Source organism: Alternaria arbusti (genome assembly GCF_024043155.1).
Source record: "Alternaria arbusti strain BMP 1465 chromosome Unknown scaffold_2, whole genome shotgun sequence".
Lineage (NCBI taxonomy): Eukaryota > Fungi > Ascomycota > Dothideomycetes > Pleosporales > Pleosporaceae > Alternaria > Alternaria arbusti.
In genome coordinates, this window is record NW_026249942.1 from 1,280,132 (window position 1) to 1,307,987 (window position 27,856).

The 27,856-nt window shown below is 52.4% G+C and overlaps 8 protein-coding genes across 8 annotated transcripts; 3 read left to right on the forward strand and 5 right to left on the reverse strand.

Moving 5' to 3' along the window:
* Positions 1–1,883: 1,883 nt before the first annotated feature.
* J4E86_002011 (Type I Iterative PKS) lies at positions 1,884–8,959 on the reverse strand (the record flags this gene model as incomplete). Its single annotated transcript, XM_051442574.1, has 4 exons — positions 1,884–8,048; positions 8,200–8,352; positions 8,414–8,532; positions 8,584–8,959. The coding sequence occupies 4 exons, from the start codon at positions 8,957–8,959 to the stop codon at positions 1,884–1,886; spliced, it is 6,813 nt and encodes a 2,270-aa protein (XP_051306162.1).
* A 3,200-nt stretch (positions 8,960–12,159) lies between these two features.
* On the forward strand, positions 12,160–13,189 carry J4E86_002012 (uncharacterized protein; the record flags this gene model as incomplete). Its single annotated transcript, XM_051442575.1, has 2 exons — positions 12,160–12,421; positions 12,471–13,189. 2 exons carry the CDS (start codon positions 12,160–12,162, stop codon positions 13,187–13,189), a joined length of 981 nt encoding a protein of 326 aa, XP_051306163.1.
* Positions 13,190–13,217: 28 nt separating this feature from the next.
* Positions 13,218–13,812, reverse strand: J4E86_002013 (uncharacterized protein; the record flags this gene model as incomplete). Its single annotated transcript, XM_051442576.1, has 3 exons — positions 13,218–13,282; positions 13,334–13,605; positions 13,691–13,812. 3 exons carry the CDS (start codon positions 13,810–13,812, stop codon positions 13,218–13,220), a joined length of 459 nt encoding a protein of 152 aa, XP_051306164.1.
* A 2,783-nt stretch (positions 13,813–16,595) lies between these two features.
* J4E86_002014 (uncharacterized protein) lies at positions 16,596–16,996 on the forward strand (the record flags this gene model as incomplete). The annotated part of the gene is made up of 2 exons (XM_051442577.1): positions 16,596–16,673; positions 16,745–16,996. The coding sequence occupies 2 exons, from the start codon at positions 16,596–16,598 to the stop codon at positions 16,994–16,996; spliced, it is 330 nt and encodes a 109-aa protein (XP_051306165.1).
* A 378-nt stretch (positions 16,997–17,374) lies between these two features.
* On the reverse strand, positions 17,375–18,412 carry J4E86_002015 (uncharacterized protein; the record flags this gene model as incomplete). The annotated part of the gene is made up of 1 exon (XM_051442578.1): positions 17,375–18,412. The coding sequence occupies one exon, from the start codon at positions 18,410–18,412 to the stop codon at positions 17,375–17,377; it is 1,038 nt and encodes a 345-aa protein (XP_051306166.1).
* A 357-nt stretch (positions 18,413–18,769) lies between these two features.
* J4E86_002016 (uncharacterized protein) lies at positions 18,770–20,179 on the forward strand (the record flags this gene model as incomplete). Its single annotated transcript, XM_051442579.1, has 1 exon — positions 18,770–20,179. One exon carries the CDS (start codon positions 18,770–18,772, stop codon positions 20,177–20,179), a length of 1,410 nt encoding a protein of 469 aa, XP_051306167.1.
* A 252-nt stretch (positions 20,180–20,431) lies between these two features.
* Positions 20,432–21,294, reverse strand: J4E86_002017 (uncharacterized protein; the record flags this gene model as incomplete). The annotated part of the gene is made up of 2 exons (XM_051442580.1): positions 20,432–21,201; positions 21,252–21,294. The coding sequence occupies 2 exons, from the start codon at positions 21,292–21,294 to the stop codon at positions 20,432–20,434; spliced, it is 813 nt and encodes a 270-aa protein (XP_051306168.1).
* A 4,988-nt stretch (positions 21,295–26,282) lies between these two features.
* J4E86_002018 (uncharacterized protein) lies at positions 26,283–27,446 on the reverse strand (the record flags this gene model as incomplete). Its single annotated transcript, XM_051442581.1, has 1 exon — positions 26,283–27,446. The coding sequence occupies one exon, from the start codon at positions 27,444–27,446 to the stop codon at positions 26,283–26,285; it is 1,164 nt and encodes a 387-aa protein (XP_051306169.1).
* Between the last annotated feature and the right edge of the window lie 410 nt (positions 27,447–27,856).

Below are 27,856 nucleotides of genomic sequence, written 5' to 3' on the forward strand. Positions count from 1 at the left end.
TCAGTTGTTGATTTAGATGTGCAGAGCCTAGTTGACCAGAACCCCCGTTTCGCTTACAGCTTTCACGGGCGATCGCGGCCAGCTCTGTGTTGCCACAGCGCAAAACTGGTATCAACAAGCTCACCGCTTGGTAACTAGTATTGTGATCGATAGGCCCGGCAAACGTAAGGGCATGGCCGAGGACTTCTAGTTGAAGTTCAGTAGATAAGTCTGACCATGAATGGAAAGACGCTGTCTCCTGGGGTGCGGTAGCGGTCGCCATTCGTGTGAAGGTCTCGAGGGTTCGCAAGATGAGACAAGTGTTAAGAACTTGGGCGAATGGGTCATTGTTTGTTGATCCTCAGAGCATTTGTTAATCACAAACACCTGTAGATGGTCTGATCGCGAGCCATGTAGCAATAAGGATCGTGTGGAGCGCGTGTAAATCTCACGTAACAAGTGATGTCAGGTTTTTCACCTCCATCTACAATGCGGTTCACTACTACCAGCTTAGCCAGCGACTATGTGAAAACACCCTCCATGTAGCCGTATAGACCATGCCATCCATCAGTATATCAATCGTTCCTTTGCCAACTCACCAAGCTTACCTCACCGATTCTACTCCACAACAACAATGCCCGATCAAGTCATTACAACCACGGGTTCCGCAAACTCACTAGTGCATGCCAACTCGGAAGACTCAATCTTCTTCCAATACTGGCATAAGCTTCCAGCAGAGCTAAGAATAATGGTTCTGGAGCAGCACCTAACCTTCCCAACTCCAATCACTTACACAAAACACTGGGCCCTGATGAAGCTACGCCTCCTTCCCCTACTCCGTACAGATTTCGCGACCATAGCAAAAGCCGCATATTACAATAACAACGTCTTCCAGGTCACAGACTATACGCTACATTACGGACATCGACCATCGCTACGGGTCGGGAGCGAAATCCGCCACTTAGAATTCCGGTGCCAGTCAGTTTCTCGTAATGATTACGGAGGCTTAGGTCTCCTCTGGCAGCCGGCAAACCAGATACCAAGGAGTTGGCAGCAGAACATCCCCAAGCTGAAGACTTTGCGCATCGTCCTTGGTGCGCGTGGGTATTGGCGTACCACATTCGATGGATCCCGAGTCTGGGTAGACGCACGGGTTACGGGGGAGATGCTGGTAGAGTGGGAGAGGATTCTGACGGAGAACGTGCTTTACCTTACGCCTGAGGATATTTCTTTTGAGATCGAGGCGGATGGATGCCCGATGGCTAGACCTGAAGATGTGTATCATGACGAAAGCAGCTGCACTTGTAAAGAGGATCTGGAAACGGATATTAAAGGGTTGATGGTAAAGAAGTGATATAGCAATATGAGGGAGAAGAAGCTCTACTGGCCTGGATTTCATGTACTCTTATACTTCTAGCTCTTACTGATAGCCCTGAAACGACTGCTGTGATGACGATGCTGATACGTGACTGATATAGGTGATTGCTACCCAGGAGTAGCCGGAGTGGTAAGCAATTTTGGAAGATACTCTTTTCGGGATATTCACTGTTCCTTGCCGTCTGATATCATGGCCATAGGAGGTCAGAGGAGCGATTGCTTGGGTGATGTTGGGTGCTCCAACGAATATCACCGGATTGCCGAGCTCTAGTGCGGATGAGTCAGCAGCAAGCCCGCACGCGTCATGTCGCGTCGCGTCGCGTCACTTCCAAGGTTCTAAGGTTCGGTCATAACGAACACCTGCGTCATCAGCATGTTGTGGTGGATCTCGCAATGACACCTAGAAGCTGACAAGACAATACATTGGAATATATGTATGTATATAATGACGCAAGTTACTTCACTGACCAGCGCGACGCCAAGCCCCGGTCTGAGTCAAGCCGCATTCCCATCTTCGCTGTGGCAGTCTACTCCTTCACTTCCTCCTTGACGAACTTACTCTTTCCCGCTACCTTGACAGCCAACAGCCAGATACTGATATCACTCATGATATCCACAGTACCAACGTCCGCTCCGGTGGCCTTCGAAAACCAGTTCCGCATCTCCACCGCGACCAACGAGTCCACGCCGTACCGATAGATCGCCTTCTGAGGATCGATGTCGTCCTTGCTGACAACCAAGAGACTGGAAAGCTGGTTCTGGATCGCGTCGACAACGATATCGGTGGCTTGAGCGAGGTTCGTGGCCTCTGAGAGCTTGTACGAAGGGCGATTCTTGGCTTCGGCGGTCGCGGTGTCGGAAGAGAAGCGCGAAGGGAGCGTGTCGAGATAGTGATATAGCGGCCGCGTACTACCGAGAGGTGCCACGATACCCATGGCACGGAGATCAGCCGGCAGGGTCAAGGGTGTGATGATCTGGGACCCGACGGTGCTTGCATCGACGCGTTCGGGGTCACAGCAGAAGCGTAGCAGCTTGTAGATGTCACTCATCGGCACCTCCTCCAGCATACCCCGCACGCGGAGCAAAGCTTGTACCTGCTCGTTCTGAGCGACGTAGCCAACACCGGTGACCATGCTCAGAGCGAGGGTGTGAGCACGTTGGCCGTGACGCATACGATGGGCCGCTAGTTCGTCCTGGTATGTGTTGCCAACGGTGTAATTTGATTGACCGAACGAGCCCATGATACCGGTGGAAGATGACAACATGACGAAGAAGTCGAGATCGGCAGGTAGAAGCTGGTGTAGGTTCCAGGAGCCGTCTACCTTGGGCGCGAGTGACTCATGCCACTTCTCGCTCGACATCTTTGCGAAGGAAGAGTCGCGCATTACCATTGCTGCTTGGACACACCCTTTGATTTGCGGAAGAGCTTGGAAGGACGCAAGGGTCTCCTTAAGCTGGTCATAGTCGGCGACGTCGCATACTGGAGCATACACTGCGGCGCCTTGTGCCATCAGTCCTTGCATGAAGTAATCGCGCTCAGATCCAGTACCCTCGACTGCTGATCGTGACGGCAAGATTAGATGCTTGGCTCCATTGTGTACCATCCACGTAGCAATGCTCTGGCCGATGCCGCCAAATGCGCCAGCGACAAGATAGCTGGCGTCCGAAGAGAACAATGGCTTGTCAGAATCTGGCGAAAGTTCCATTTCCACAATCTCGTCGCCAGCCATCTCGATGACTACTTTTCCAAGCGTCTCTCCATCTTTGAGCGACTGGAAAGCCTGCTGAATACTACGCTGCCTGAACACGGTCGGAGGTAGAGACACGGTGATCTTACCACCTTCCATCAGTGATAGCACATCTGTGAAGATGCCAGCAAACAAATGGCTCTGTGCTAGGTCCTGGAAGTTGACGCTGACGAAAGTAATGTTCTTCGTTGTAGGAGGTACCACAATCTCGTTTGAGCCATTCGCGGTCGAGTTGAAGACGTCCTTTTCTCCAACGCCAACAAAGCGTCCGAACGAAGCGATGCATGGCCAAGAATCTTGCAAGAGTTCTTCAGAGCCCATCACAACATCAACACCTCGTCCTCCTGTCAAACGGAGGATACCATACTGGAAGTCGAGATTGCCAGTGAGGAACACGTTCGACGTCGGAACGTTGAAGTCCTTCTCCAGGAAAGCCGCTTCTTCAGGTGTGCCTACAGTCGCAAAGACTTTCGTATATCCGTGGAGAACGGCGATTTGGATGATCGCTCGGCCGAGCGTGCTAGCAGCCTCGTGGACCAAGATGGACTCGCCACCCTGTATACCGACACACTGCTTCAAGCCGTAGTAGGCCGTACAGAATGCCACTGGATAAACAGCAGCATCGCAGAAGCTCATACCGTCCGGCATCTTGTGCAGTTGTGAGAACTTGCAGCGTGCAATTTGCGCAATGCCATCTCGTGTGACACCGAAAACGCGATCACCAATCTGGAAGCCCCCATCGTGTGATGAACCAGTGCGTACCACGACTCCAGCGATCTCGCTTCCGAAGGTCTCATCATGGACCTGACCGAGTGCTACCGAGACGTCCCGCATATTGAGTCCAACAGCCTTGATTTCAACGACAACATCATCCGGCTCAAGCTCTCCAATGTTGTCGGAAGCCTGCTCGTAATGCAGTGTACTTAGGATGCCTGCCGCGCCGATGGTCAACTTTGGGCTGTCAAGCTCGCTCCAAGGTTTGGTGACAGTAACTAAAGTATCTTCGGTAGGCAGTGCTTGAGCAGTGAGTTCCGGATCGTCGACTACACGTGGAATGCAGAGCTGGCCGTCAATTTCGCAGTACTCGTCCTCCGGGTCGGGTTGTGGATCTAACAGTGTCTTGGTAATCGTCGTAATATTGGCAGCGGCTACGTCAAGTCCGTTATCCGAATTGAGGCTGATGCTTACGAGCCGATAGTCTTCAGATTCCGTCGCTAGCGTGCGCACAAGTCCTGAAACCAGGCCTTCGGTGGGGCTCTGGTCAAGAGCTCGATGCTGGAACGTGACCCACAGCAGGGCATTGACTTTCGATACCAAGGTCTTGATCTTCTCGAGTTCGTCCTCTTGCATGTGTCGAAGTAAATTGCCGTCCAAACCAGGAAGAAACACGCAGGTAGCCTTCTCAAGGTCATGTTCTGATACAGAGCTCCATGCTACCAAGGCAACACCAAGCTCGTCTTGCGCTGACGTTGTTCGGCGAAGATTCTGCATCAAGTCCACCTGTGATGAATCCGCTTCATCGTAGATGATGTGAATACAAATCTTAGAAGAGGCTGATGAAGTAGACGAAGTTGTTGGGTGATCGAAGCTAGCTGGCTTCCAATCGATGCGGTATAGGCTGCGCGGTACGTCCTTCTTCTCTGTGGATGGATCGCTGCGACCAATGGTGGTAGTCTCTAGATCGCCGTAGAAGCAAAGTTCTTGCGTATCAGCAAATGCTGCAGTGACGGAGAAGAGCTTGTTGCGGAATCCACGTCCAGAGACCTTCGCATGTACCCTAACATCTTGCGCATCAGAAGATTCGCGCAGCAAGTTTGCAGAGAACCAAGCGTTGCTGAATCCAGTCGGTACAGTGGTGGCTGAAGAGTCCTTGGCGTAAATGGAATACGCTGGAAATGTCATCTGAAGTATGGTATCCAGCGCAGCGGGATGAATGAGGTGCGCATCACTGTAGTCAAACTTTGCGTGCGTCTGCCAGTCTCGAAGTCCAATTGTGCCTGCCGCCTGATTGTTTCGATCCCACTTGACATTGCGCATGCCCCGGAAAGTTGGGCCATAGGTGAGGCCGGCCTCATCGAATGCACCGTAGATGTCAGCGCTGTTGATATCGACGCGGCATTCGTCCAAAGCCGAATGGAAGGCGAGCTTCTTCTGATCCAGCGCCTTTGCATGTTCACTGTAACCTCCTAGGTTCTCGTGGCGTTCGTCGTACTCAATCGAAACAGAACCGGCACAGCACAGGTGCCATCCGCCGTCCTCGTAAACGAAGAGGGAGAATTGGTGCCACATGCAACCAGGCTGCACATCACGTGATTCCAGCATTCCTGGTCGGAGTGTTAGCTGTATCTCTGTACCGCGGGGATCAGCCGAAAGTGTCATAGCCTTCGTAAATTTGACTTCTTCGAGCTTGTAACCCGATGCGCTCTCAGCTCGCTGACCATAGTACTGGCGCATAGCTTCAATGACCATAGCAAGCATGCCCGCCGCAGGCATGAGGCAAAGACCATTGATTTGATGATCTTTGAGATATGGTGACTGATCTAAGAGAATGCGGTTCGTCCAGTGTGCTTCAAGTTCGTTCCAGTCAGGGGTGCGCGAGCCAAGAAGCTCGTGATGAACAAACTGTGTCTGACGATATTGAATGCTCGTCCTGCCTTCAAGCCAGTACTTCTTCTTATCTTCGAATTGATAACGTGGAAGCGACGGCAGGAAGTTGGGGCTGTGACCGCTGTCCATATTCACTGCAGCTATGTCGACAGTGCTACCCATGGTGTGTAGCTTTCCTGCACATTCCATAGCGGTAATGTCGGCGGCCCGATCCCGACGCAAGACAGAGCTGTAACCAGTCGCAATATCCCTTCCGTATTGTTTGAGGATATCGCCTAGAGGCGAGCGCAGAACGGAATGCGGACCAATCTCGAGGAAGAGATAGCTTGAAGCATCTTGCCGTGCGCATACACCCTGTAGCGCAGCGGAGAATTGTACTGACCCAGTGAGATTCCGCTGCCAATAGCTGGAGGACCGCAGCTCATCTAGACATTGGAGATCTTGCCCAGTGACACTTGAGACAAATGACGACTGGCTCTCTAGCGGCTCTCCAGCCTCTATGTTTCGGAGTAGCTTTCCATAGATATCGGCGACTGAATTCATGTGATGTGGCGAGTGATACGCAACGTTGACCTTTAGAACATGTACTTCGATCTGCGCTTCTTTGAGAGCTGCGGCCAGCTGATGAACGATAGCATATGAACCCGAAAGCGTGAAGCTGCTCGCGCTGTTGTAGCAGGCAACATCGATTGGATCATCGGGATTGTCGACATTCGTCTTGTCCATCACATGTTTCCAAGCATCGAGAGGAGCCTGAACTGCGATCATGGCGCCATGAGATGGTTTGAGAGTTTGGGTAATTGCAACGGCCAGCCCTCGGAAATAAGCTACCATCCAGGCAGACTCTCGTGAAACTGCGCCGCTAGCATAGGCGGCAGCGATCTCACCCGAAGAGTGACCTACCGAGATGGAAGCGCGAACGTTCCATGAGGCCAGCAGGTCGAGAATAGCAACTTGTAGCGCGGTGCAGATTGGCTGGCTGAGCTCAGGCTGATGGATGGTGGATTCTTCTTTCGACTTGTGGTATAGTTCTTCGATGAGTGACCAAGAACTACCGAGTGACTTAAAGTATCGATCGGCTTCAAGCATAGCACTTCGAAAGATCTCGTACGCTAAGAGCTCGCGACCCATTCCATGCCACTGCGCACCTTGACCAGTGAAGACGAAACACACGTTTACGTGTTGTTTGACTCGTGTAGGAGCAGGAAAGGTGAGTTGCGACCGCAGATCTGGTGAGGCGACGCAGGCTGTCTTCCATGGGAATGGTGTCCTCTTCTCAGCCAACGTGTATGCAAGATCACTGAGAAGTTGAGTACGATCCTCGTGATCGGCGTGATTGCTCATCCATGTTCCCAGGGCGGAGACCGATCGCTGAGCCGCACGCTCATCGAACGCAGATAGTATCAACAGTTTCGGGACATTCCTGCCAATCTCACCAAGGAGCATGCTGGGATCGTCCGTAGTAGTGAATGGGGTGAGGTCAGCGAGAGGTTCCGATGATACATTGGTACCCGTGCTATGATCGTCGTCATCTCGCTCTTTCTCCATGGTGCCGGAGATATCCGATTGACACGCAGATTGGCTGTCCTGGATGGATTCAGTGCAGTGTCGGCCATTCAGTCCACGGCTGCTAAGAAAGCTCAGCGCATCGTCGATAACGACGTGAGCGTTGGTGCCTCCGTAGCCGAAAGAGTTTACGCTTACGCGTCGGACGCCGCTTGTAGGCCAGGCTACCGGTACGCGTGGGAACTTGAGGTTAGGGCCAGCCGCTGCGACAGCAGGGTTGATACGCTCGGGATAAACGTTTGGTGGAATGATGCCCTTCTCAAGTACAAGAAGCGACTTGATGACGCCCGCGATACCACTGGCGCCCTCGGGATGTCCCATGTTGCCTTTGAGCGCACCGACGAAGATGGGATCTTCAGGCGTTCGAGAGGAGAAGACGTTGTTGATAGCCGCAGCTTCACAAGGGTCTCCCACAGGTGTACCGGTGCCATGCGCCTCGAAATAGCGAGTGTCACCGAGATCAAGACCTGCGCGCGCATACGTCTCTCGAATGAGGCGCTCTTGAGCGGACTGGCTGGGCGACGTGATGCTTGGGGTATTACCATCCTGGCCACATCCGGTTGATCGTATGACGCCGCGGATGGTGTCTCCATCTGCAATGGCCTTGTCCAGACGCTTGAGAATGAGTACGCCGAAGCCTTCACCGCGGGCGTAACCTGATGCGCGCTCATCGAACGAGTAGCAAACACTATCTTTTGACATCATGTTCAAACTGCTCAAGAGAGCGGTTGAGTCTGGAAGTAAGCATAAGTTGTTACCGCCGACGAGTGACTACAATCGTGTGTTAGTTATGATATCGACCTAGGAAAAGTTTGAACAGGCCTGCAGCCTACATCGACATGGGAATGTGCAACGTGAGTGACCTAACGTCGATGTAGGCTCCAGGAGGTGACATGGCAGATGAGACGAAGAATTGACTTACCATATCGACGCTACCAGCCAACAATTCTTGACACGCCAAGTGGAGCGCAACGAGGCCACCTGAGCAAGCTGTGTCGACGGTCATACTTGGTCCGCTGAAATCGTAGAACCAGCTCAAACGGTTGGCAAGCATGGCCAAGCCGCTGGATCCTACCTAGATATGGGTGTACGAGGTCAGTGTTTGTCTCACATGCAGTACATCGACAATGACTTACGATGCGGTAGTCTCCTGGCATCTGGGCGTCTCGCTGAGAGATTTGGCTGTACTCTTGAAGTAGACAACCAACGTGAACAGATGTTCTAGTGCCTATGGCTGCCTGCATAGGGATACCGGCTGCGTGTAGACGTCAGTGCGGGTAGAGTTAGTTTTCGAGATATGACGTACCGTTCTCGAGAGCATGATAACTTGTCTCAAGCAACAGACGCTGCTGGGGGTCCATGCACTCCGCTTCCGCGGGTTGAATGGAGAAGAAAGGAGCATCAAAGCGAGCGGGGTCGTCTGCGAGGAAGTGGCCGCCTCTATTCTTTACAGTGCCAGGTCGGTGGCCATGCTCCTTGTAGAAACCATCGATATTCCAGCGATTCTTGGGAATCTCGGTCATAGTTGATCGGCGTTCCATGAGTAGCTTCCATAAGCTCTGAGCGTCGGTGATATCCTGGGGAAACTTGAAGCCAAAGCCTACAATGGCAATAGGCTCTGCGCCAGAGGGTTGGCTCGAGGGCGCCATGGATGGCTGTTCAGTATCGGCGGGAGTGTTCATATCGGGAGGTGTCGTCAGTTCAGGTGTTGAGAAAGTAGGGATCAAGTGTGAGTCGCTGGTGTTGGCAAGTGCGACTTTAAGGTACCGGGTAAGAGGTCAGGCACTGCAGTGAGTTATAGTGAGGTGTTGGGGAATGCGGGGCGACGACTTCACTGTACAGGTGAGCGAGCGGCTGCCTGAGCAAGTTAACAAAGCGTCTGCTGAGGCAATTGCGTGCTACAAGTGCCTGCCTGATCTTGATACCGCGTCAGGCAGGCGGTATGCAAACGCGCTCGCTCACCCCCTAGAGGTCAACTGGAACGTGCATTCACATCATGGTTTCCCAACCAGTAGTGATTGCGTTTGGTTTCTAAAGATTGTACTGTGCATGTGGGGGCGCCCTTTCCCAGGCCGCTCCGCATTACCAGGCTACCGGCGCCATGAAAGAAATGACTTCCCGCAAACAGTAGTGATTTGATACTCCAGACTGAGGAACCCACGCTCGAGAGTCGAAAGAGGAAGACCTAGGCGTAGTCTGCCATATGAGGCTAGACTGGTGTAGACGGCACCTGGGTGTCTGACCCGCGCCCGGGCGTATGTCTCGAACCTCACGAAAGATCCGGGCGCGTGCATTGTAATACGGTGACTGAGTTCTTTTGTCTCTTCTCAAGTGACGACGACTACCCATCGCAATAAGGGATATGTTCCTGAACCCCGTCTGAGCCAGATTAAACTGCAAGATCGGAGTGAGGTGTAAGCTGCCCTCGCATGATCGACCGTGTAACAGAACGGCAAGCCGGTGGCTACGGGTAGCCGTTCCCATGGCTATGCAGTAACAGCACGCGCCGTGATCGATTGTGGTGATACGAAGTAGATTTGCACGACTTGGCGCACTCGCTAACGCCACCAGGGGCAATGATAGGCTCCTCGGTGATCGAAATCCTGCATTTTCAAGTACATAGCAGCAATTCTGTTACACAGGCATGTCACAGAGCGTATACTTTGCATGCCGACTTACTTAGGCTGACGCACTATTTAGCCACGTAGACTTCTTGATTAGCGTACCTCGTGCCGACCGACCGTTCAGTCGTCTCGTATATGCCAACAGCAGGTTGCCCTAATCTATTCGTAGGTTGGGTAGCCGGCTGCTCGTATAGTATGACTAGGCTCCGGTACGCCTGACTTGGCTCTTAACGCCATTTGACTGTCTCGTCGCATAGGCTGACAAATGGCCGAAGAGCCTCCGAGGTATCCACACTCCGTCAGCAGTAGAACTCAGGCCGCAACCTCTGAAGCGCCTCTCAGCGATGTTGCAGAAACGTCTCGAGTTCATTCGCTCTCTTTGGCAAAGCGTTAAGTTGCTGAATGCTCGAAACGACGAGTGTGATGCTATGCAGTATAGTGCCAAGACCGGACAGTGCATGTCAGAGCATGCGTCCATGAAGGGGATAAGGCAACAGCTCTCCAGCCCAGAACGTTGTGAATCATCATCATATATGCTCGTTGACCGTTTTGGAGAGGTGCTCGATGCTTCTGCTCATCAAGCCATCCGCAAAACTCGTTATGACATTCGTCCCTCGCAAGGTTTAGTACTGCATCATCAGGGGTATTGAGGTACAGTGTAAGCAAACGGATGGGAAGTTGATGACAGGCGAAGTTCTTGTCGGGCAACTTTCTGGAGGCGTGGGTTTCGGATGGTATGATCATATAGATGGAGCAATGAAACCCTTTCCTTGTACCTGAGCTCTCAAAAGACGTCGTGTGATAAGCAGCCCTGCCATGACGCTATACATATGATGCACGAAAGCTGCCGTGCCGTCTGACGGACAGGATCCAATATTATGGAGTGCTTATTTCGATCGTTGTCCTGTAGGTCGGAGACATGGACGTCATTGATCTGACAAAGACTGGCTAATATATCCTCAGTTGGCAGGTGCTCATCCTTTTGAAGACGAAACATAGCTCCCAGCAGGCAGCACGATTATTCCTTTCATGGTTTCGAGGTAACCGTAGGAGAGTCTGGCGTGCTACTCGCGCGAGTCAAGGTTCTTTGTTGCGTTTATAGCAACAACAAGGGTTGGTCAGGTGCGCTAGCCAATCAACGTAAATGAAGGAGCTACCTTTATTCGCAAGTCGATTCGAGCGGTATTCCCGTTTTGCCATTAGCCGCGATAGCCTTGAGCCAATCTTGAATGTAGACGTCCAGGTTGCCGTGACTGAGGAAGCGAACCTTGGAAGTCTGAACACCCGATTTAAGGAGGAGACATGATTCCGCAGGGCACGTTGAGAAGAAAGTAGCGTATTCCAGCAGGCCCTTGTTCATCGCATCCCTCAAGTTATGTTCGGTAACATTAGTAGAGACGGTGAGCCCTCGGAGCCATGGCTTCCATATACCCGAGACCCTGTTGTTTCATGCCGCCAGGTACATGCAGTCGGGATACGATGAGGTTGTTTGTCTCCGGGCCTGAGGGCGTTCCACGCTACACATCAGCCCTATGTCATGCATGGCTAGGTGGAGGGCCAGCTACGGGCGGAGGGATGCGAGCCCGCTGAGCCTCCACGTGTTGTTTCAGCCAGCAGTCGTCTCCTCGGCGTGGGAAGTGTGCACGTGCAGGGTCGTAAGAGCCGCAAACGCAAGGGTGACAGCCTTCGCGGGTCGAGGTCATGGCGTCGTTGCTGCCTGGGTGAGCTATTCTGGAGTTACACGACCCGACATTTCATCTCCCTGCATCTCGGTGTGCTCGTCTCCTGTCTTTCGGGATTGCGATGTGACCACAGTTGTCGTTAGCGTGGGTATAAGTCGCGTGGTATTGAAGCCAGGGCCCGGTCGTGCCTCTTTATTGCTGGGGATGAGCCAGCAGGACGAGCTATCGTTTCGTGGCACTGCGGGTTGGAGGACCTGTGACCAGATGCTCGGATCTTTGATGGCTAGTGGTGGGTATCGTTTATGGGGGCCGCGGATGGGGGCGATGGATGGGTCGAGGACTGCTCACATCGCGACGCGTTTGGTATTAGGCTGGCTGGCTTGGTTCTGAGCGGAATTAAGCCCGACAACGCGGGACGATAGCGGGGCAGCACATGGCATCGCGCCAGGCTACGGCCAACTCCGACGCTTATCCACGGCCTGCACGCGATAGCTGGGGAACAGTCACTTGTACATAGCTGTCGTTGCAAAATCCTTCATACCACAGTGTATCCGTATTCTAGTTCTTCATCCGGCCATGACTGCGCAAACCGCCGAAGGGCTCACGCCCGAGCAGCTCGCTTTCTTCAATGAGAACGGCTACCTACTGATACCGGATGCTCTGTCGCAAGATACGGTCAAGCAGTTGGTGGAAGACACGAATAAGATGCTCAACGACTTCTCACTCGACGACCATCCTATGACCAAGTTCTCGACTGGTGGCGATGACGGCGCCGATCACGTTGGAGACAGCTACTTCCTAGAATCCGGCGATAAGGTGCGGTTCTTCTTTGAAGAGGGTACGTAGCGCGTTCGGAAACTCAAGACAATGCACTGACATCTGAGCAGACGCCTTCGACAAGTCTGGCTCGCTGACAAAACCCAAACACCGCGCCATCAACAAAATCGGGCACTACCTCCACGAGCTTTCACCCTCCTTCCGCAGCATGTCCCTGTCCGCCCGCAATACCGCCATTGCCTCCTCCCTCGGCTTCCGCGACCCTCGTGTCCTGCAATCCATGGTCATCTGCAAACAGCCAGAGATAGGCGGCGCAGTACCACCACACCAAGATAGCACCTTTTTGTACACGGATCCGCCAAGCGCGGTTGGATGGTGGTATGCGCTCGAGGATGCGACACAGGAGAATGGTTGTCTGAGCTTCGCTGCTGGGAGTCATAAGCGTGCTGCCATTGAGAAGAGGTTTGTAAGAACAGGCAACGGCACGGGCTTCATCGACAATGAGGGCGCCAGATTTCCAAAAAGCTTGAAGCAGGAAACAAACGGCGAGAAGGAGTACGAGATGGTGGAGAAGGAGGAAAGATACGACATGGGTGAGGTCAAGGCCGGGACTCTAGTACTCATCCATGGTAACATACTCCACAAGTCGGAAAAGAATACGAGCAGCAAGAGCCGCAACATCTACACGTTCCACGTCATTGAGGGCGAGGAGAAGTACGACGAGAGGAACTGGTTGCAGCCACCAGAACAAGGGTTTTCGAGATTGTCCAAGGGAGTAACAGCAGCGAACGGGACGGATACGAACAACAGGCTCGCGAGGGACTGGTAACGACCATGTAGAATTCTAGGTAGATTGATCAAGATTTGCTCTGGACGCATAATCCGATCCCGCCGAGTACAAAGGCCATGCCTATCCAGGTGTCTGTTTGGTGTTAGCCCACATTCGTCGTGCATACACGGCCATACAACGTACCCCGACTGATGACCTTCTTCTCTGCCCACCACTCTCCCAACACGGTGAACAGGAACGCAAGACTGTTGGTGATTGGCACCGTGAGGCTCAATTCCGCCTTGCCTATCAATATGAAGAACCACACACTGCCGGTAACGTTCAACAACAGCGGTATCGCATACGCTGGCCTGCTCAAGACGCCAATTACGGCGTAGAGTACGCCCAAGACTTTCTTCTTCAGCCAGGAGTTGTTCGGATCGGTGAGGGCGGGGCGTTGGGGCGGCGTGTAGTTCCTGGCGAATACAAGTTAGCTCTGGACGCGTTCTGGAATGGACCACGACAGGCAGAATATGGTATATGACGGAGCTTGAGACTCACATGGCAGCTTTGCGCATGAACGGTGTTGTAAGCCCCCAGCATGCGCCGACCAGAAGGAAGCCCATGATCCAACGGAAGACTCCTGGCTCCGGCTCATTGGCCACGGGCGCATCGGGATCCATGGCGCTGGTGTAGGATACAGAGGTAGGCAAGAGAATTGCAACAGCAAACACGACAAGAGGAGCGTCGATCTCGTCGGTGCTGTGCTAGTACAGTCGTCACTCCAGAGACTCGCGAGCTGCCCATGTCCGGGGCTGACCCACAGCTGTTCGTACGACGCGCTAAACCGCCCGTGCGCGCCTGGGCAAGCCTCAACACCACGCTGCCATCGTGAACGTGTACTTTCTGCCATCACCTCCTCCATCAGGTTTGTGGCAACCGACGCCGATCAGTCACTCAAAAAGCGCAGTCCGATTCGAAATAGGATGACGAGTCTCTGCATTGGCCATGTGCCCAGGATCAAACCACACACAAGAGACTGGAGACAATGCCGTCACAATTTGGTGAGAACAAAAGCGAGGCCTGGCAGTCTTGTCGCACATCGAAACACTATCATCTCGATCCTAAGATACAGTTTCAAATTGTTTCTAAACCTCGTGAAGTTGGAAGGTCCACCCATACTGAGTCCTTGCGGCTCCCCCAACGTGCACGCCCCGGAGTGCACATCAGATTGACCGTGCTGCAGATCTCACGTTGTTACGCTCAACTGCCTTTGATCCACGGCCCTGGTTCCTGCACTAGCTACATCCTGGCCGATTGGAAATCCCCGTTCCTGCATCTGTTTTTGGCCATCGATCCACTCTTTAGAATCTGCAGACCTAATTCGAAATCGCCGATTCGAAACTGTCTGCGGCATCTGTCTTTGCCGGATACCAGGCTTTCGGTAACTGAACAGGCGAGACCGTCTTGTCGCATTGAAGATATCGTAATCCACGTGGTGTCTACACAATCTGAGCTGTGGCCCTCATGAAGTTGCTCAGGCACCCCTCCGACTTCTACCTCTGAAACAACCCTCAGGTCGCTACCTCTCACTCATATGCAGGTCGAGCTTCTGTATACACAAAGACATTACAACAAAGAACGTCATCTACAACCCGATTGTCGTATTACGGGTACCTGCGGCATGGGCAACGTACCTAGGGAGAATACCCAACGGCTGGTATGTGGCTGCATGGGCACGTACCTACCATCATTACGACATGTTCAATTACCCTAGTCGCGGGCTCGAGAGGTTGTGAGGCACGGGCGGTGCGAACGCCTCAAAGCTACCTGAAACCAAAGGGTTGGGGCTTGGTCCCCCCATGCCAACCCCGGGTCAACCCAATTCGACCTACTACGCTAAGTATAGCTGGAATGTACACCGAGTAGGAAATGGCTGGTAAGGTATTTTGCCATATTTGGATGCAAAATTAAGTCTCTCTAGTCTAGGTTTGTCTAGCATGTTTGTTACGGTGCATCATTGGCACGTTACAGAAGTAGTTCGTGCAGGCCTGTAACCATCACAGCGTATCCATCAGTCAGGTACAAGTACCGTGTTACTTATCGCCTTTACTCGCCACCAATTCTGCTACATCCTTCAACGTCACTCGCTCGCCTATCCATTGTCGGTCAACATAACCAAATACGCTGCAAACCTACTTCCTTTCATCGCTATAACATCGACACTCTACCGACACTATGCCAATACGGCCGACCAGCGACAAAGAGGTCGAAGCAGTCGACCTGGACCGCTTATTCGAACAATATGTCGAGACAGATTTACTCCATCATTTCAATGACCGCACGCCTAAGCAATCCACTTCAGATAACACAACGCATCATTTCGAACCGTCTTTGTCAAATGGAAGCGAATGCTTTGGTCCTGAGCCTATACTCGATCGGGAAACACAAGCTGCTTGGCACAAGGCTCTCGAAAAGTACGCACAAAACGCAACCTCGTTTCGATCTGATGATCCTGCCTCCTCTTTCTATGTTGCATCATCTTCCGGCATTGATTCTCGTAGCGACTCAGAGTTGTTAAACTTCGAAGGTCTCTTTGAGCTGGAGAGAAATCACTCAAGGTCCACCTCTCAGCCTCCTACATCTCGACCCCACCCTTCTGGACGATCTGTCAAAAAGACTCTTTCCTCTCACGGTCAACCGAAGTATCGCGGCATTACCAAGTCTACCAAGAGACCACATCCTTCAGTCTCGGCCAAGACGATGCAATCATCTCATTTCCAATCGTCCATCGCTCATGCGTGGACTCGCAAGACGAACAGCCCGACAGAATCTTTCGCGAGAGCCTCGTCACATGGTATCGCTTCGCCCCCGCTTTCTTCCAATCTGGATCAGCAAGAGCGCAGCAATGGCGGTGTTGCCCATAATCACCATCAGACTTACACTAACGATTATTCGAGCCTGCCCAGCGACAGGTCAAACTATACGAACTACCAGTTGACTCCATCTGCATCGCCAGCAATGGGAAATTCTAGCAATTCTGACAGCGGCTTCAACGCTAACATGGGACTCGCCTATTGCTCTGCTAGCACATCAAGTGCGGCTCTCTCAGCCTTGCAGACCCCGCCTTCCTCTCTCCAGTTACCCGTGACAACATGGGGCTCTGGCACCTCGCCAGCCCTCGATCTTAGTTTCTCAGCCTCGTGCGACGCTAGTAATAGCCTTGAGACACCAGGTTGGTGGAATGAAAACGATCCCACCGTTCAGCCGCCATATTCCACCAGCTTTAGTCAAAGCAATCTACAATCTACGAGCCACAATGTGAGACTAGAAGGACTAGGGATCTCTTACGACTCAGCCGCATTCGACTTCGGCGCTCTGAACGAGAGCTATTCGGCCCCCAGAGCCTCAGCCTCGTTCGATATGGCTAGCTATGGTGCCATGTACAACAGACCATCACACCATTATGCGCAACCTCAAGTGCCGTCCACCAGTCAACCAGTCTCCCGCTCTCCCTCACCACGCGTCGAACCCCGCTTCCATCGTTCTAAGTCATCAAGTCATCATCGCTCTAGCCAATCGTCAAGACGCAAGTCTAGCCATTCTTCCCAACAGTCCTCACGGCAGACGAGCGTAAATAATGGCGGTGTTGGCTTCGTCAACTTCACGCCAGACGACAGCCGCAAAATCCTCACAGGTGTCGCACCCAGCGGTTCCAGCAAGACAAAGGCACGACGAGAGAAGGAAGCCGCCGATAAGCGCAGGAAGCTTAGTCGAGCGGCTATGAAGGCTGTTATAGAGGCCGGTGGTGATATTGACAGTCTGAGGAGGTTGGAGAGGGAGGGTCTGCTGGTCATGGAAGGGTGATTGGCAGTGTGCCTACCGACTTTCGGAGTTTTGTTCATGTCGAGACTTTTTCTCTCCGCTCGCTTTATACAGGGCCGATGTTTTACATATACGATTTTAGATGGGGTATTATGTGTTCACTGCACAATGAGTAATGTATGATTGACTATCTTTACAATTCTGTTCGGCGTGCGCGATCTGTGTGCGCTCCGTGAGTGCTGTTGCTAGAACACTTCTGGCAAGTGACTACATGTTACAGCGTAATGATTGCTGCAGCTGCTCGTTAGCGACTCGGCGAGTACAACCCGTCAGGACGCATAGATCCGATGCTTGAGCGGCATGACATGCCCATGTCTTTTACTTTTGAATATTTGTGGATGCTTCGAACTTCGTCTATCCTCAGCCGGCGGCCTCCACCTCCATACGTCCAAGCACGGCTTCCACGACACCTTTGGCGCCAATGCCCCTCTCCACACCACCTAGACTTTGCTCTTCTGCCTCAAGCTCAACCGCGCCGTCATATACCTTGACGATCATGTCCTCATCCACCTTCGCGCCACACGCTACTAATCCCCTGATTAATGTGCTGACCCTAGTAATCTCCCGCATAACAGCTGGCTCGATCTCGTCGTTCTGGCTGGAATACAGCGTCTCGGTCACGCTTTCGTCCAGCCTGTTGATACCCACCTCTTTCGGGTCCGAATTCGTCGCGATGTGTTTGCTGATGAAAATGTATCCGTTGACACCAAGTACGATGTCGACTTCCCCTGCCGCGGTGTTCAGCGTGAACACTTGCCGCCTACTCCTCACTACACCACCCTTGCGACTCAGTATGCCACCGCCTGCGCCACTTAGACTGGTAAACAAGCCATTCCGCAGTTTTCCGTATTTGAGCGATCGCGTGTGGAGGGATGCTGTGCCGTCTTGGTGCAGACTCTGCACTTCGGCGACGAGCAAGTCGCCTTCTTGAAAGAATGTCCGGATGTTCAGTTCGTCTACTGTCGTTCTGCGTCGCAACACTCCACCGGGCAAGTTTATACTCGACAAAGGCAGGTTTGCGTGCATTGGCGCTGCGATGTCCACGTTCCACTTCTTCGTTCCGACTGTCATTATGCGTCCTACGACCAAGTCGCCAATCTCGGGTTGGTATCGAGCGCGCAGCGGTTGTACGGAAAGCAGTTTATTGGTCTTGTGCAGGGTACCGGCGACGGTCGATATTATCGTTGTGGAGGAGGGAGGAAGACTTGGGATGTAGGTGCCGTGGCCGCGCATCCATTGAGGGTCTGAGGTTATGTGTTCGCCGGGCGTTACTATCGATTTTGAGCCAGAAGTCGCGAAGTCATCGTCTTCCATTTCCACATCGGAGTCGTCGTATTCGTCGTTCGCATCGCGCCGTGGTGGGAGAGGTGCGCTGGGTGGGAGGATGGAGATTGGCATGGTGAATATGCGCCTGTGTGGACGGCGCGTTCTGTTTCGAGAGTGTGAGGTATATGATCGATGGATCCGGTTACAGCCAATCGTTTTAAGCTAGTCGAGGCTGCGTTCGTGTGATACCGCGGGGGTGTTGATGATGTTGTCTACTGCGAAGAGCTTCCGAAATTTTGGCGGGGATTAAAGCTTCCCCAATGATCCCTGCCGAGCTTTCCGGATGGGGCCTAGTCTTGACGCGTCTACCTCATGGCAGTCGCGACAGGTCCGACCCGACGTCATCCATCAACAGTCGAATCTCGCTACCACTCCCTCTCCATCACTGCTGCATCGCTGCTCTGAACGAGGATCTCGCATACAAGGACTATGGCACCGACAACACCATCCCCTGTCGTGTCCAGCTTCAACGAGCCCTTCATCTCAGCCCTTGATGCTGCGGCGCCGGCCAATGCGAACGATGACCCAAGCTACTATGCCCGCTATCCGCGGTCCCTGATCACCACCTCTAATCTCGACACTTTCATGACTGGAACTGGATCTGCAATTTACGACTCATTAGTGCCTCTTCTCGAGTCTACTAGCCGCGAGCTTATTCTGGTCACTTGCTTCTGGGCTAGATCGACGACTCTAGAAACACTTAACGAGGTTCTGAGAAGACTCTCCGACAAGGCTGTCAGGAGAGGGACGGACAAGATCAGAGTTCGACTTTGCTTTTCTTCCAGTTCGGTCTTTCAGAAGCTATTTCACAAGCAGGCCACTTCAGGACAGACGTATCCGCCTTCAGCATGGGTGAAGAAGTTGGGCTTGCCTGACCCGTCTGAGCTCAATGGACTGGACCTCGAGATTAAGTCCATATTCATATTACCATTCAGTGTCATGCATCCCAAGTTCATCATCGTCGATCGGAAGACGGCAGTATTACCAAGTTGCAACATCAGCTGGGAAGAATGGTTCGAGGGTGCCGTCACCCTTACTGGACCTGTTGTCGAACAGTTCCTCAAATTCTATCGGACTTTCTGGGAGCGGCGAGAGGATGTTCCGACGAGTCTCGACGTTCCCGACAGCGCTGTGGTAAAGCTTCACGGTGCGCTGAAATCGTCTGCACTACTGTCGGCTCGCAGTATACATACCGTCTTCCTTCCCAGCCCACACCGTCGTAATCCGCGCTTTAGTTTCGTTGGAGCTCAAGACACCCTTCGAGCTCCGCCAACGCCTCTGAACGTTTTCATACTCACACTCTTCGCAAAGGCTGAGAGAAGCATCCGTATTCAGACGCCAAATGTCACTGCGCCACCTGTCCTGTCCGCCATTCTCAGAGCGCTTGCACGCGGCATCGACGTACGCATTCTGACCTCGGAACGTCTCATGATACTCGAGCAGTTGGTCACAGCAGGAACCACAACGTCACGCTGCATCAAGAAGCTCATCAAACGCTATCAACAGCTGACCCACGACGGTGGCAGTTTGAACGATGAGGAAGCAGCTATGGCGACTCCCAAGCCCGGTCGCCTACATGTATCATACTTCGAGCCGATCGATGGACCCAAGAAGAGGGGCAACGAAGCAGGAGAGCCCCAACAGTCGCATCTCAAGATGACTATTGTAGATGACGAAGTCCTCGTCCTAGGCTCCGGGAATCTAGACCGGGCGAGTTGGTTCACAAGTCAAGAGCTAGGTGTTGCCTTTTTCGACAAAGAAGTGGTCAGAAAGGTTGGAAGTGCGGTTGATGAAGGTACACAGGGAAGAAGCAAAGTGGTATTTGACAGTGAGGGCTAGCATGTATCGTGTAAGACGGGCGCTGCCCAGTGCACTAAGCTAAGAGTGCAGCAGTGGCATGAACGTACTGTTCTGTTAACCGTCTAAACTTCTTCCTATGAACCAAGTCGGCCGTGGAAACATCTAGCCAACTGTCCTATTCCCCTCGAGAGCTCTGAGCTTACTAAGTCGACAAACTCTTTCCAAGACTACCGTTCCATAAAAACGTCCCCAAAGGACCTCACCATCGTCCTTCTCGTCCATACGGTCAATTCAATCCTTGATTTCGACGAGATCCGTAAAGCATGTCGCAATCTTCTCAGCGCACCCGTTGGGACAGGCTTTGGTGTTGGGACCAGCATCTCCATCGGTTGAATAGTCTCCGCATCTGAGACCACGGACCTTGACTGTAAGCTTGCGGGTGCTGAGATATGTACGACAGCCTTCGAAGTGCTCTTCGATTTTTTCCTTGTCCATGCAGCCGCAAATCCTACCGATCTTGTTTCTGTGGTTGTGGTAGTCATCTAGATCCCAAGCCAATATAATCTCGACTGTGAGCTCCTTCAGGGCGAGAAACTCTGACTGCCAGGCGACGGCCGGATTCCCGTTCCCTCTAAGCTCCTTCCGTATTGTTCGACGCAGCCTGGAGCTCTTTTCGGTGTCGAGGAGGACATTCCATGAGTACGGGAATCTGGGGTCTTCATTCGTCCTGTTCCAACCTAGTCGGCCATCCACGAAGATCTCGATGGTTAAGTTCCGAACCTGTTCTGCGAGAGACGTGGGCGGTCGCGGGTATTGTAGGCCAGCGCTCGGCCAACCGAGGAGGAATTGGTTCTCTCCCCACGAAATCTTGGCTAGTCTATTCATCTCTTTGCTGGTGAGGAGCAAAGCCTCATAGCTAGCCATTTTTGCACGGATGGGATGAGTTATGGCCGTGAGAGTACCATCAATGTGGAGTCGATGGCCAAGGGTCGCCAGTTTCAGCTCCTCTGGTAAACTATTCCAAGATGCAGGAGCAGAGGAGGCCTCATGGCACACGCTCGCTAAACTCGTTAGCGTACGAGATGGAGGGTGATGAAATAGGAAGACTTACTATCCTTGAAAGACCCTGCGTTGGTTTCTTTGTCTCCGTTCATGCTGTGGTGTTTTGCTTAGTGGTTGATGTGAGTAGTTGTTCGGAGAGACTGGGGGAGACTGAGGGAGCAAATTCAGCACATATTTATCTGGATGGCCACAGGTGAGCCCGGTACGGTGAAGTCAAGGCAAACAGACACTTTGCTGAAAGACGTCAGATTGACTTGGGGTCTACCCATTTGTTCTACGCAGTTGTTCATTGCGTACGAGTGAAACGAAGTCAACTCTACTGACGCTGAACGAGCTTTCACATTGGACGTCCGTCTAGGCTTTGGGTGAATATACACAGTGCATAAAGGGGGTCTCTATCCCTCTACTATATATTAATCTCTTTCCCTCAGGCGTAATTATTTCACCCTGTGAGCCGAAGAGCGGCCCACCAGCAACCTAAACGAATCGAATTTCACGAAATGGCAACCGAGGTGTCGCAAACCACGATTGTCCAGTCGAGACTCCTGGACCTATCTAACGAGCTGTTGATGCAAATTCTTGGATATTGTCTTGTATTTGACAAACCCATCACATCTATGATGCACTCAGTGTACATGGCTCGTCTCATTCGACTTGCTAGCATCAACAAACGGCTATACGACCTAGCTATGGATGTCTACTGGAAGGAGAACGAATTTGTCATCGGGCTATCGAAAACGAACACGCTACTCTTCAATCCTCGTAGAGCGATGTATAGCTTCAAGTATCCAAGTCCGCCAGTCGCGTCACTGATACGTAACTTGACTGTAGATCTGCGATTTCAGCCGGAGCTCTACAATGGCGACCCTCGGTACCTTCAAGATATCTTCAAGCCAGATGGCGATTGGCTGTTCATAGTCCCCTATAGATGGAAGCCTCCTCAGATTGCGTTGACTTTGGGTAAATGCAAGGAGGGTGACACCCGTGTCCCCGAGGGTACTCCGGCACAGGATCCTGTGCGTTGGCAGCAGTATTTCCACCCCCAGGTGCTCCAGATCATCATTACTCTTGGAAATGATGGTGAAGATGAGGCGTGCTTCATGGCTGAGGGTATTTTTTCATATTCAGGGCGTTGGCGTGGACTTTCACTCGAACAGCGCAAGAAAGATGCTGAAAAGCGGCTCGCGGGTACATCCTGCAACGTCGATGCGAAGAAGACCGTGTTCGAGGTCCGAGGTATGGAATGCTCGGGTGGCGACGGATCGGGTATTTGTGGTGGTTCTTGCGCGAAAATTATCCAAGAGACGTTGCAGGGCATGGTCCGGAAATAGCAGGGTTGTCAATTTGTATAGTTGGTACGTAGCACGATTGGAGAGGGCGAAGTCCGCAAATCTTGACTTGCTTTAATACCAAATGCATCACCATTCCGGCCTGCACTTTGTTTGTTGCAAGATGTATTCCTCTCATGTTTAACCTTTACTCAGATCAAAATCCTGCCTTTGGTATGACTAGCCAACGCCACTTATTACCTATGCGTGATGTGCTTAGGTGCCAATCACCATTTTGGGTGCTGTTTCTCGCGATGCTACTTGATCGCTTGACCAAATATGGACGATGGGGTTTTCGATTTTCGTGATATCTAGAGCCTGGAGTGAACCTGGGTTCAGCTAGTCCTTCACTAGCAGCAGACGCAGGTATGACGGGGGCTGGCGATTAGATAATCGGGTGATGACGTCACACATCGTCACCTTCCCCGTCAGGCATCGCCGGAACCGCAGTCGTCTCACTCAATGCAGGTGTCGTGCACGCACACAATGAACTAATCCAATTTCAATAGTCTCCACTAAATTTCACATTTGCTATTTATTGAAGGTTATATCCCTCGTGACAAACCCTTCGACGCGTCGCGTCAATTCCCATTGCGCTTCATCCTCCTCAGGGTTTCGACTTCCCACAAAGCCCGACCGATCAAACATGACTACGCCATCAAACGGCAGATGCACGGGTTCCCCTCGGCGCGCTAAATAGCACTCGTCGAAAGATATGGGCCCCCTTGGCGAGCAATACTTAGCAAGTTCTAGGATTGCTGCATGCTCACCTGACAAATATCTCACTTTGAGATGAATCAATCCCGTGAAACCAGCACGATCTTTTCCCGACATTGCTCGTAGTATTTGCCAGTCGAATTCACACAGACGAGTCTGGAAAGTGATATGACGGAGCTGAGGCCGTATACTCATGGACGGCTTAGCCAATATCGAGTTTGGGAATACTAGAGAGTTGGTGAACTGCATGGTGAAGTTGTTCTCTTGGTAGAACACAGCTTTAGCCATCTCTGCGACGTCTGGTGTCATCCTGAGATACGGGAGCAGCTCCCTTCGTATTACGGTATTAATGTTTGCTGGCCAGAGTGGAGAGGGATACAGGAGGTTATAGCGAAGTATCTCGAGTTTCAGTTCGGTTGGTAAATTTCTCCAGCCCCTTGCAAATCCTGGTGTTGCAGGGCCAGCCGGCGAAACCGTAAGTTTGCTGTCAGATCGAATACGAATCGGTGTATACGCGTGTATCTGCATCGAGCAGGGTGCCGATATGTTTAACGGCTGGGACGAGTACACGGCGAAACTAGCTTGCCTGGGTATATCCATGGGCCAGTGGATTTCTATCACTTCTTCAAACTCCTCATCTTGCCCTGAAGTCCGTCTCTGTACGCTCATTGAGGTCGTCTCAGGTGTTGTGGCGGACATGGCTCTTGCACTATGTGCACCTCGTTCTCAAGAAATACTACGACGATGTGATCGTTTTGAGATATCTCTGGAAGGAGCGATTAGCCTCTAGAACAAAGGCTGAGGTTAGTGACAAAACTCCATCTTGGTATAGAACTCAGATTTATACTAGTATCTACTCGCTGTGAAGCTGATCACTCACAATGAATGCAGTGAAATTCACAGCGCATTCATGTGTTGTTCTAATTCAATCATAGTTTATACAGCTCTTGACATCATTCTGTGAACTCTATGCGCCCGATCAAGTTCGTTCGAGGCCTCGCGCCTCGAATTTGTAATAAGTGAAGGCCTCAATGCAAGTCTTTTCTTTTGTTCGAACAAAGGCTTTCACCTACACGCTGTGGTCAACAGTTCGTGGTAGTGACTGGAGAGAGAAATTTCACGATTCTGTGGGCTTCGGGGTTGAGACTTATGTGGGTGCTATACCAAGCTGTGTACTCGAAGCCCGAGTTGCATTTCACTTTCTACGCTACTGCCTAATCACTTTCAAGGCGCCTAACCCTTACACATCTGCTTCTTCGCCGTTAGTAGGATAGAGCACCTCGGTTCCGTACACACCGAGCAATCCACCACACACTCTCACAAACTGCTCCGTAAGCTTCTACTTGCCTCCAGGGCTCTCGAAAATACAAGCCATGGATGTGCTTTACTTCCATACCAGTCAAACGCCATCGCGTGCCCACGCTTTCGGAACTACAGCGCCGCCAGATTGCTCACCTCCATCTGCCTCATGTACGGCTGCGCTCGGTCTGTCCCAAGACTCGCCTCTCTGCATTCGCACACCGCTTCAAATGCCTGCGGGATCATGGCTTTGGGTCACCGCGCCCTCGGCGTTACATGTAGTCAGTGCTAGTACTATCATCAAGAGCGTCACACGATTGACCTGCACCAACGCGGTATATCTCCGACCTCACCACGATACATGACTCATACCTTCACTGCCGCTCGACACGTCTTTCGCTACCGGTTGGAACAAGCTTCCCACAGAACTGAAGGTCCAGATACTAAGCTACAACCTGGCATTTCGCGACACAGTCGGCCGGTACGAAAAGAATGTTCTGCCGGCTCTCGACCACCATCTCCGTATCTCTCCCGAAATCGTCGATCTTGCAAAGGAGATATTTTACGGCCAAAACACCTTCCGAATATGGCGCCATCTCTCAAGACCTTCGGGTCGCGCTCTGTTCCCAATCGCTTACGAGTTGATTCGGAAGATTGTGGTAGACGTCATTCTGGGTTCCTATACCGACTGGGAAACTCTGTCAATGATCTCCAAGGGGAGCCACGGACTTTCGAACTTGCGATACGTAAATGTTGTGGTCAATTGTCGTGGAGCCATGTTCAGTCCTATAAACGATGATACAATCGCGCGGCTTCTTGGGCGTATACATGATAGCTGTGACGAGTCTATCGTATTTCAATGCAAAGGCGAATTTACATTCGCCGGGAGGCTGTGGCAGAGCGGCAATATTCCCTCCATTACCGACGGCATTCAGAAGGTGGAGGCACTCGTGAGGAGTAAGGTGGTGTTTGAAGAAGATTCCAAGGACGGGGTTTGAGTAGATCTAAGAGGCATACATATGGAAGGTATGGAAGTCATGGAATCCGGGCGGAGCAATGCAGTTGCATCAAGTGTGGGCGAAAGCGAAGAAGATACTAGATCTCGTAGAACACACCCAACCTTCAAATCCTTGAGAGAGATGAATGTCGAGCGTGGATTGTATTGCAGTCAACCATTACCACCGAAGCGCATAATCGGCATCATGGAAGCTCACTAGCATCTCAGCCAGTTAATGAGCGGAGTAGGGTGTCTGTCTTTACAAAAGACTATATACAAGCTGTGTTTGATCCACGTCCATCCTATCATCTATCATCAACCATACGCCACAACGCCAGACAAGCGCCAGACCATGGATAAAGATATTGCGTATAATGCGGAAGAGTGTGGTGTGAGTTGAGCAAAATGGTAGATGTCGGCATAGCCCAATAATCTCTTGTTAAAAATAAAGCGGTGAAAGTAAACAAAATGTCCAAAATATGATCCACATCAGCACTTGACGGATCGTCCCAATTGCATACCAGAACCATGCAGATCGAGAACCTGGGGGCATGCCAACGTAATCCAATCAGACCCAAAACCATTTCCAGCCCTTGCTGCGTGTAAATAAATGCGCAGCCATAATCTAATGTTGAATGTGAGGGGTATGTGATGTGTAACAGTCGTGTCTCGTACGGCTTTGTGCGTTTTCGCAACGTTCGCCAGCTCTATACAGCGCGATGCTGTAGAGGGAAAGGGTCTACATGGAACCCATAGCAACGAGTGCCTCGATGGCGTCGCGTTCAGCGCCAGAGCCGGCTACACCAGCTGGTGCATTAAAAACGGAAGAAGTCAAAGGAGAGCCCGCGTTCACGACGTGATTACCGTGGGATGCATGTGGAACAGTAAGAAAAGGTTTGTACGTGGGCGTCGCAGTGCGTCCGTGGTGAGGTTGAGGCTGAGGCAGAGAGTGGGCCTGGGCGGATATGCTCCGGTAGCGCGGGTTGCTCGTCTGAGTTCGGCTTAGATAGTTGTAATCGCGGTGTTCTCGGCGCGGACCGCGGCGGGTCTCGCGAAGAGCTTCAGGCCCCATCGTCGCCCAGTCTTCTTGATCCGTGTCGTCGTTAAGTTCTTCCTCCAAATCCATGTCGGAAGCCGAGTCGGATTCGGTGCTGCCCTCAGAGTCGTCCAGCGACATCTGGTCAGCCATTTCTTCGTCCTCGCCCTGGCGGTGCGGCGACCACGAGCCAGCATTCCAGCTGCCCGAGTAGACGTCGCGCTCTTGTCGCAACTTGGGTATTTGGAGGCTGCCCCCGATGCTATCGACACTCGCCGGCGTTGCGCGCCCGTTTCCAGAGCGCTTACCACCGATGGGCATTCCTGCAGCCTGGGAGCCAGAGCCAGCTACACTCCAACGTCCCCAGCCGACCTTCTCGAACTTGACCTCTCCGTGCAGACCGCCGCCGGCGCGATGTTCCAGCGCCGCAACGACTAGCCTACGGGCCTTCGCAGGAGGTAGCCCAGAGAAGCCAGGCACCGCATGTGTCAGATGCGCCATCATCTCGCGGATGGGCATTGCGCCGTGGCCTTCGATGATGTCTGGCAGGTGGTGCTTGGCCAGCATCAGCGCCGTAATCTGGCGCGTCGCATCCAAACCCGCCAGCGCCTCCTTGGAGAGCGCAGAAGGCTGATCTTGCGCTGCAGCGTGTTCCACCGCATCCTGAAGATCTATGTCCATAGACTCCTCTTCTGGTGTGTGCAGGCGTCCGACGACGGGCATGGGGCGTCGCTTGTGCGCAGGGAGCGTCGGGGAGATGGAACTCGGTGGCGTAGGGAGGGTGCCGGTCGAAGCAGCATGGCCACTGTCCTGGCGTCCAAAGGCCATGGCGATGTTGGACATCGGCTTCTGGGCGGAAGCAGCCATGTTTACTGTTGGGAGGCAGGGGCTGACGGGTGAGTCAAAGCGCGAGTTGGTCGGGAGTCGCGCTGGATGGAAAGGAGGTCTGGAGAGCGGAAGAGTCAGCAACCAGAATCTCTGATATCGTAGGGTTCAGAAGGTGAGTTTGCAGGGCGATGCAACTCGTCTTGCGGCAAACGCACCAGGAGCTTCGGCTTGCACTGTCGGATATCGACGGTACGGTCTTCGGGCTGCAGCAGGAGTTTGGGTTTAAAATTGAAGACAGAGGTCGAACTGCTTTGTGCGACAAGCGAAATGCAGTTATGGGGCGGATATGCGTTGGCGTTGGGTTGTTATAGCAAGCTGCAGCAACGTAGCTTGTGCCTTCACCGTTCCGAGAGGTTTAGCGATCGGCGATGGGATCAGCGAGTCGGTAA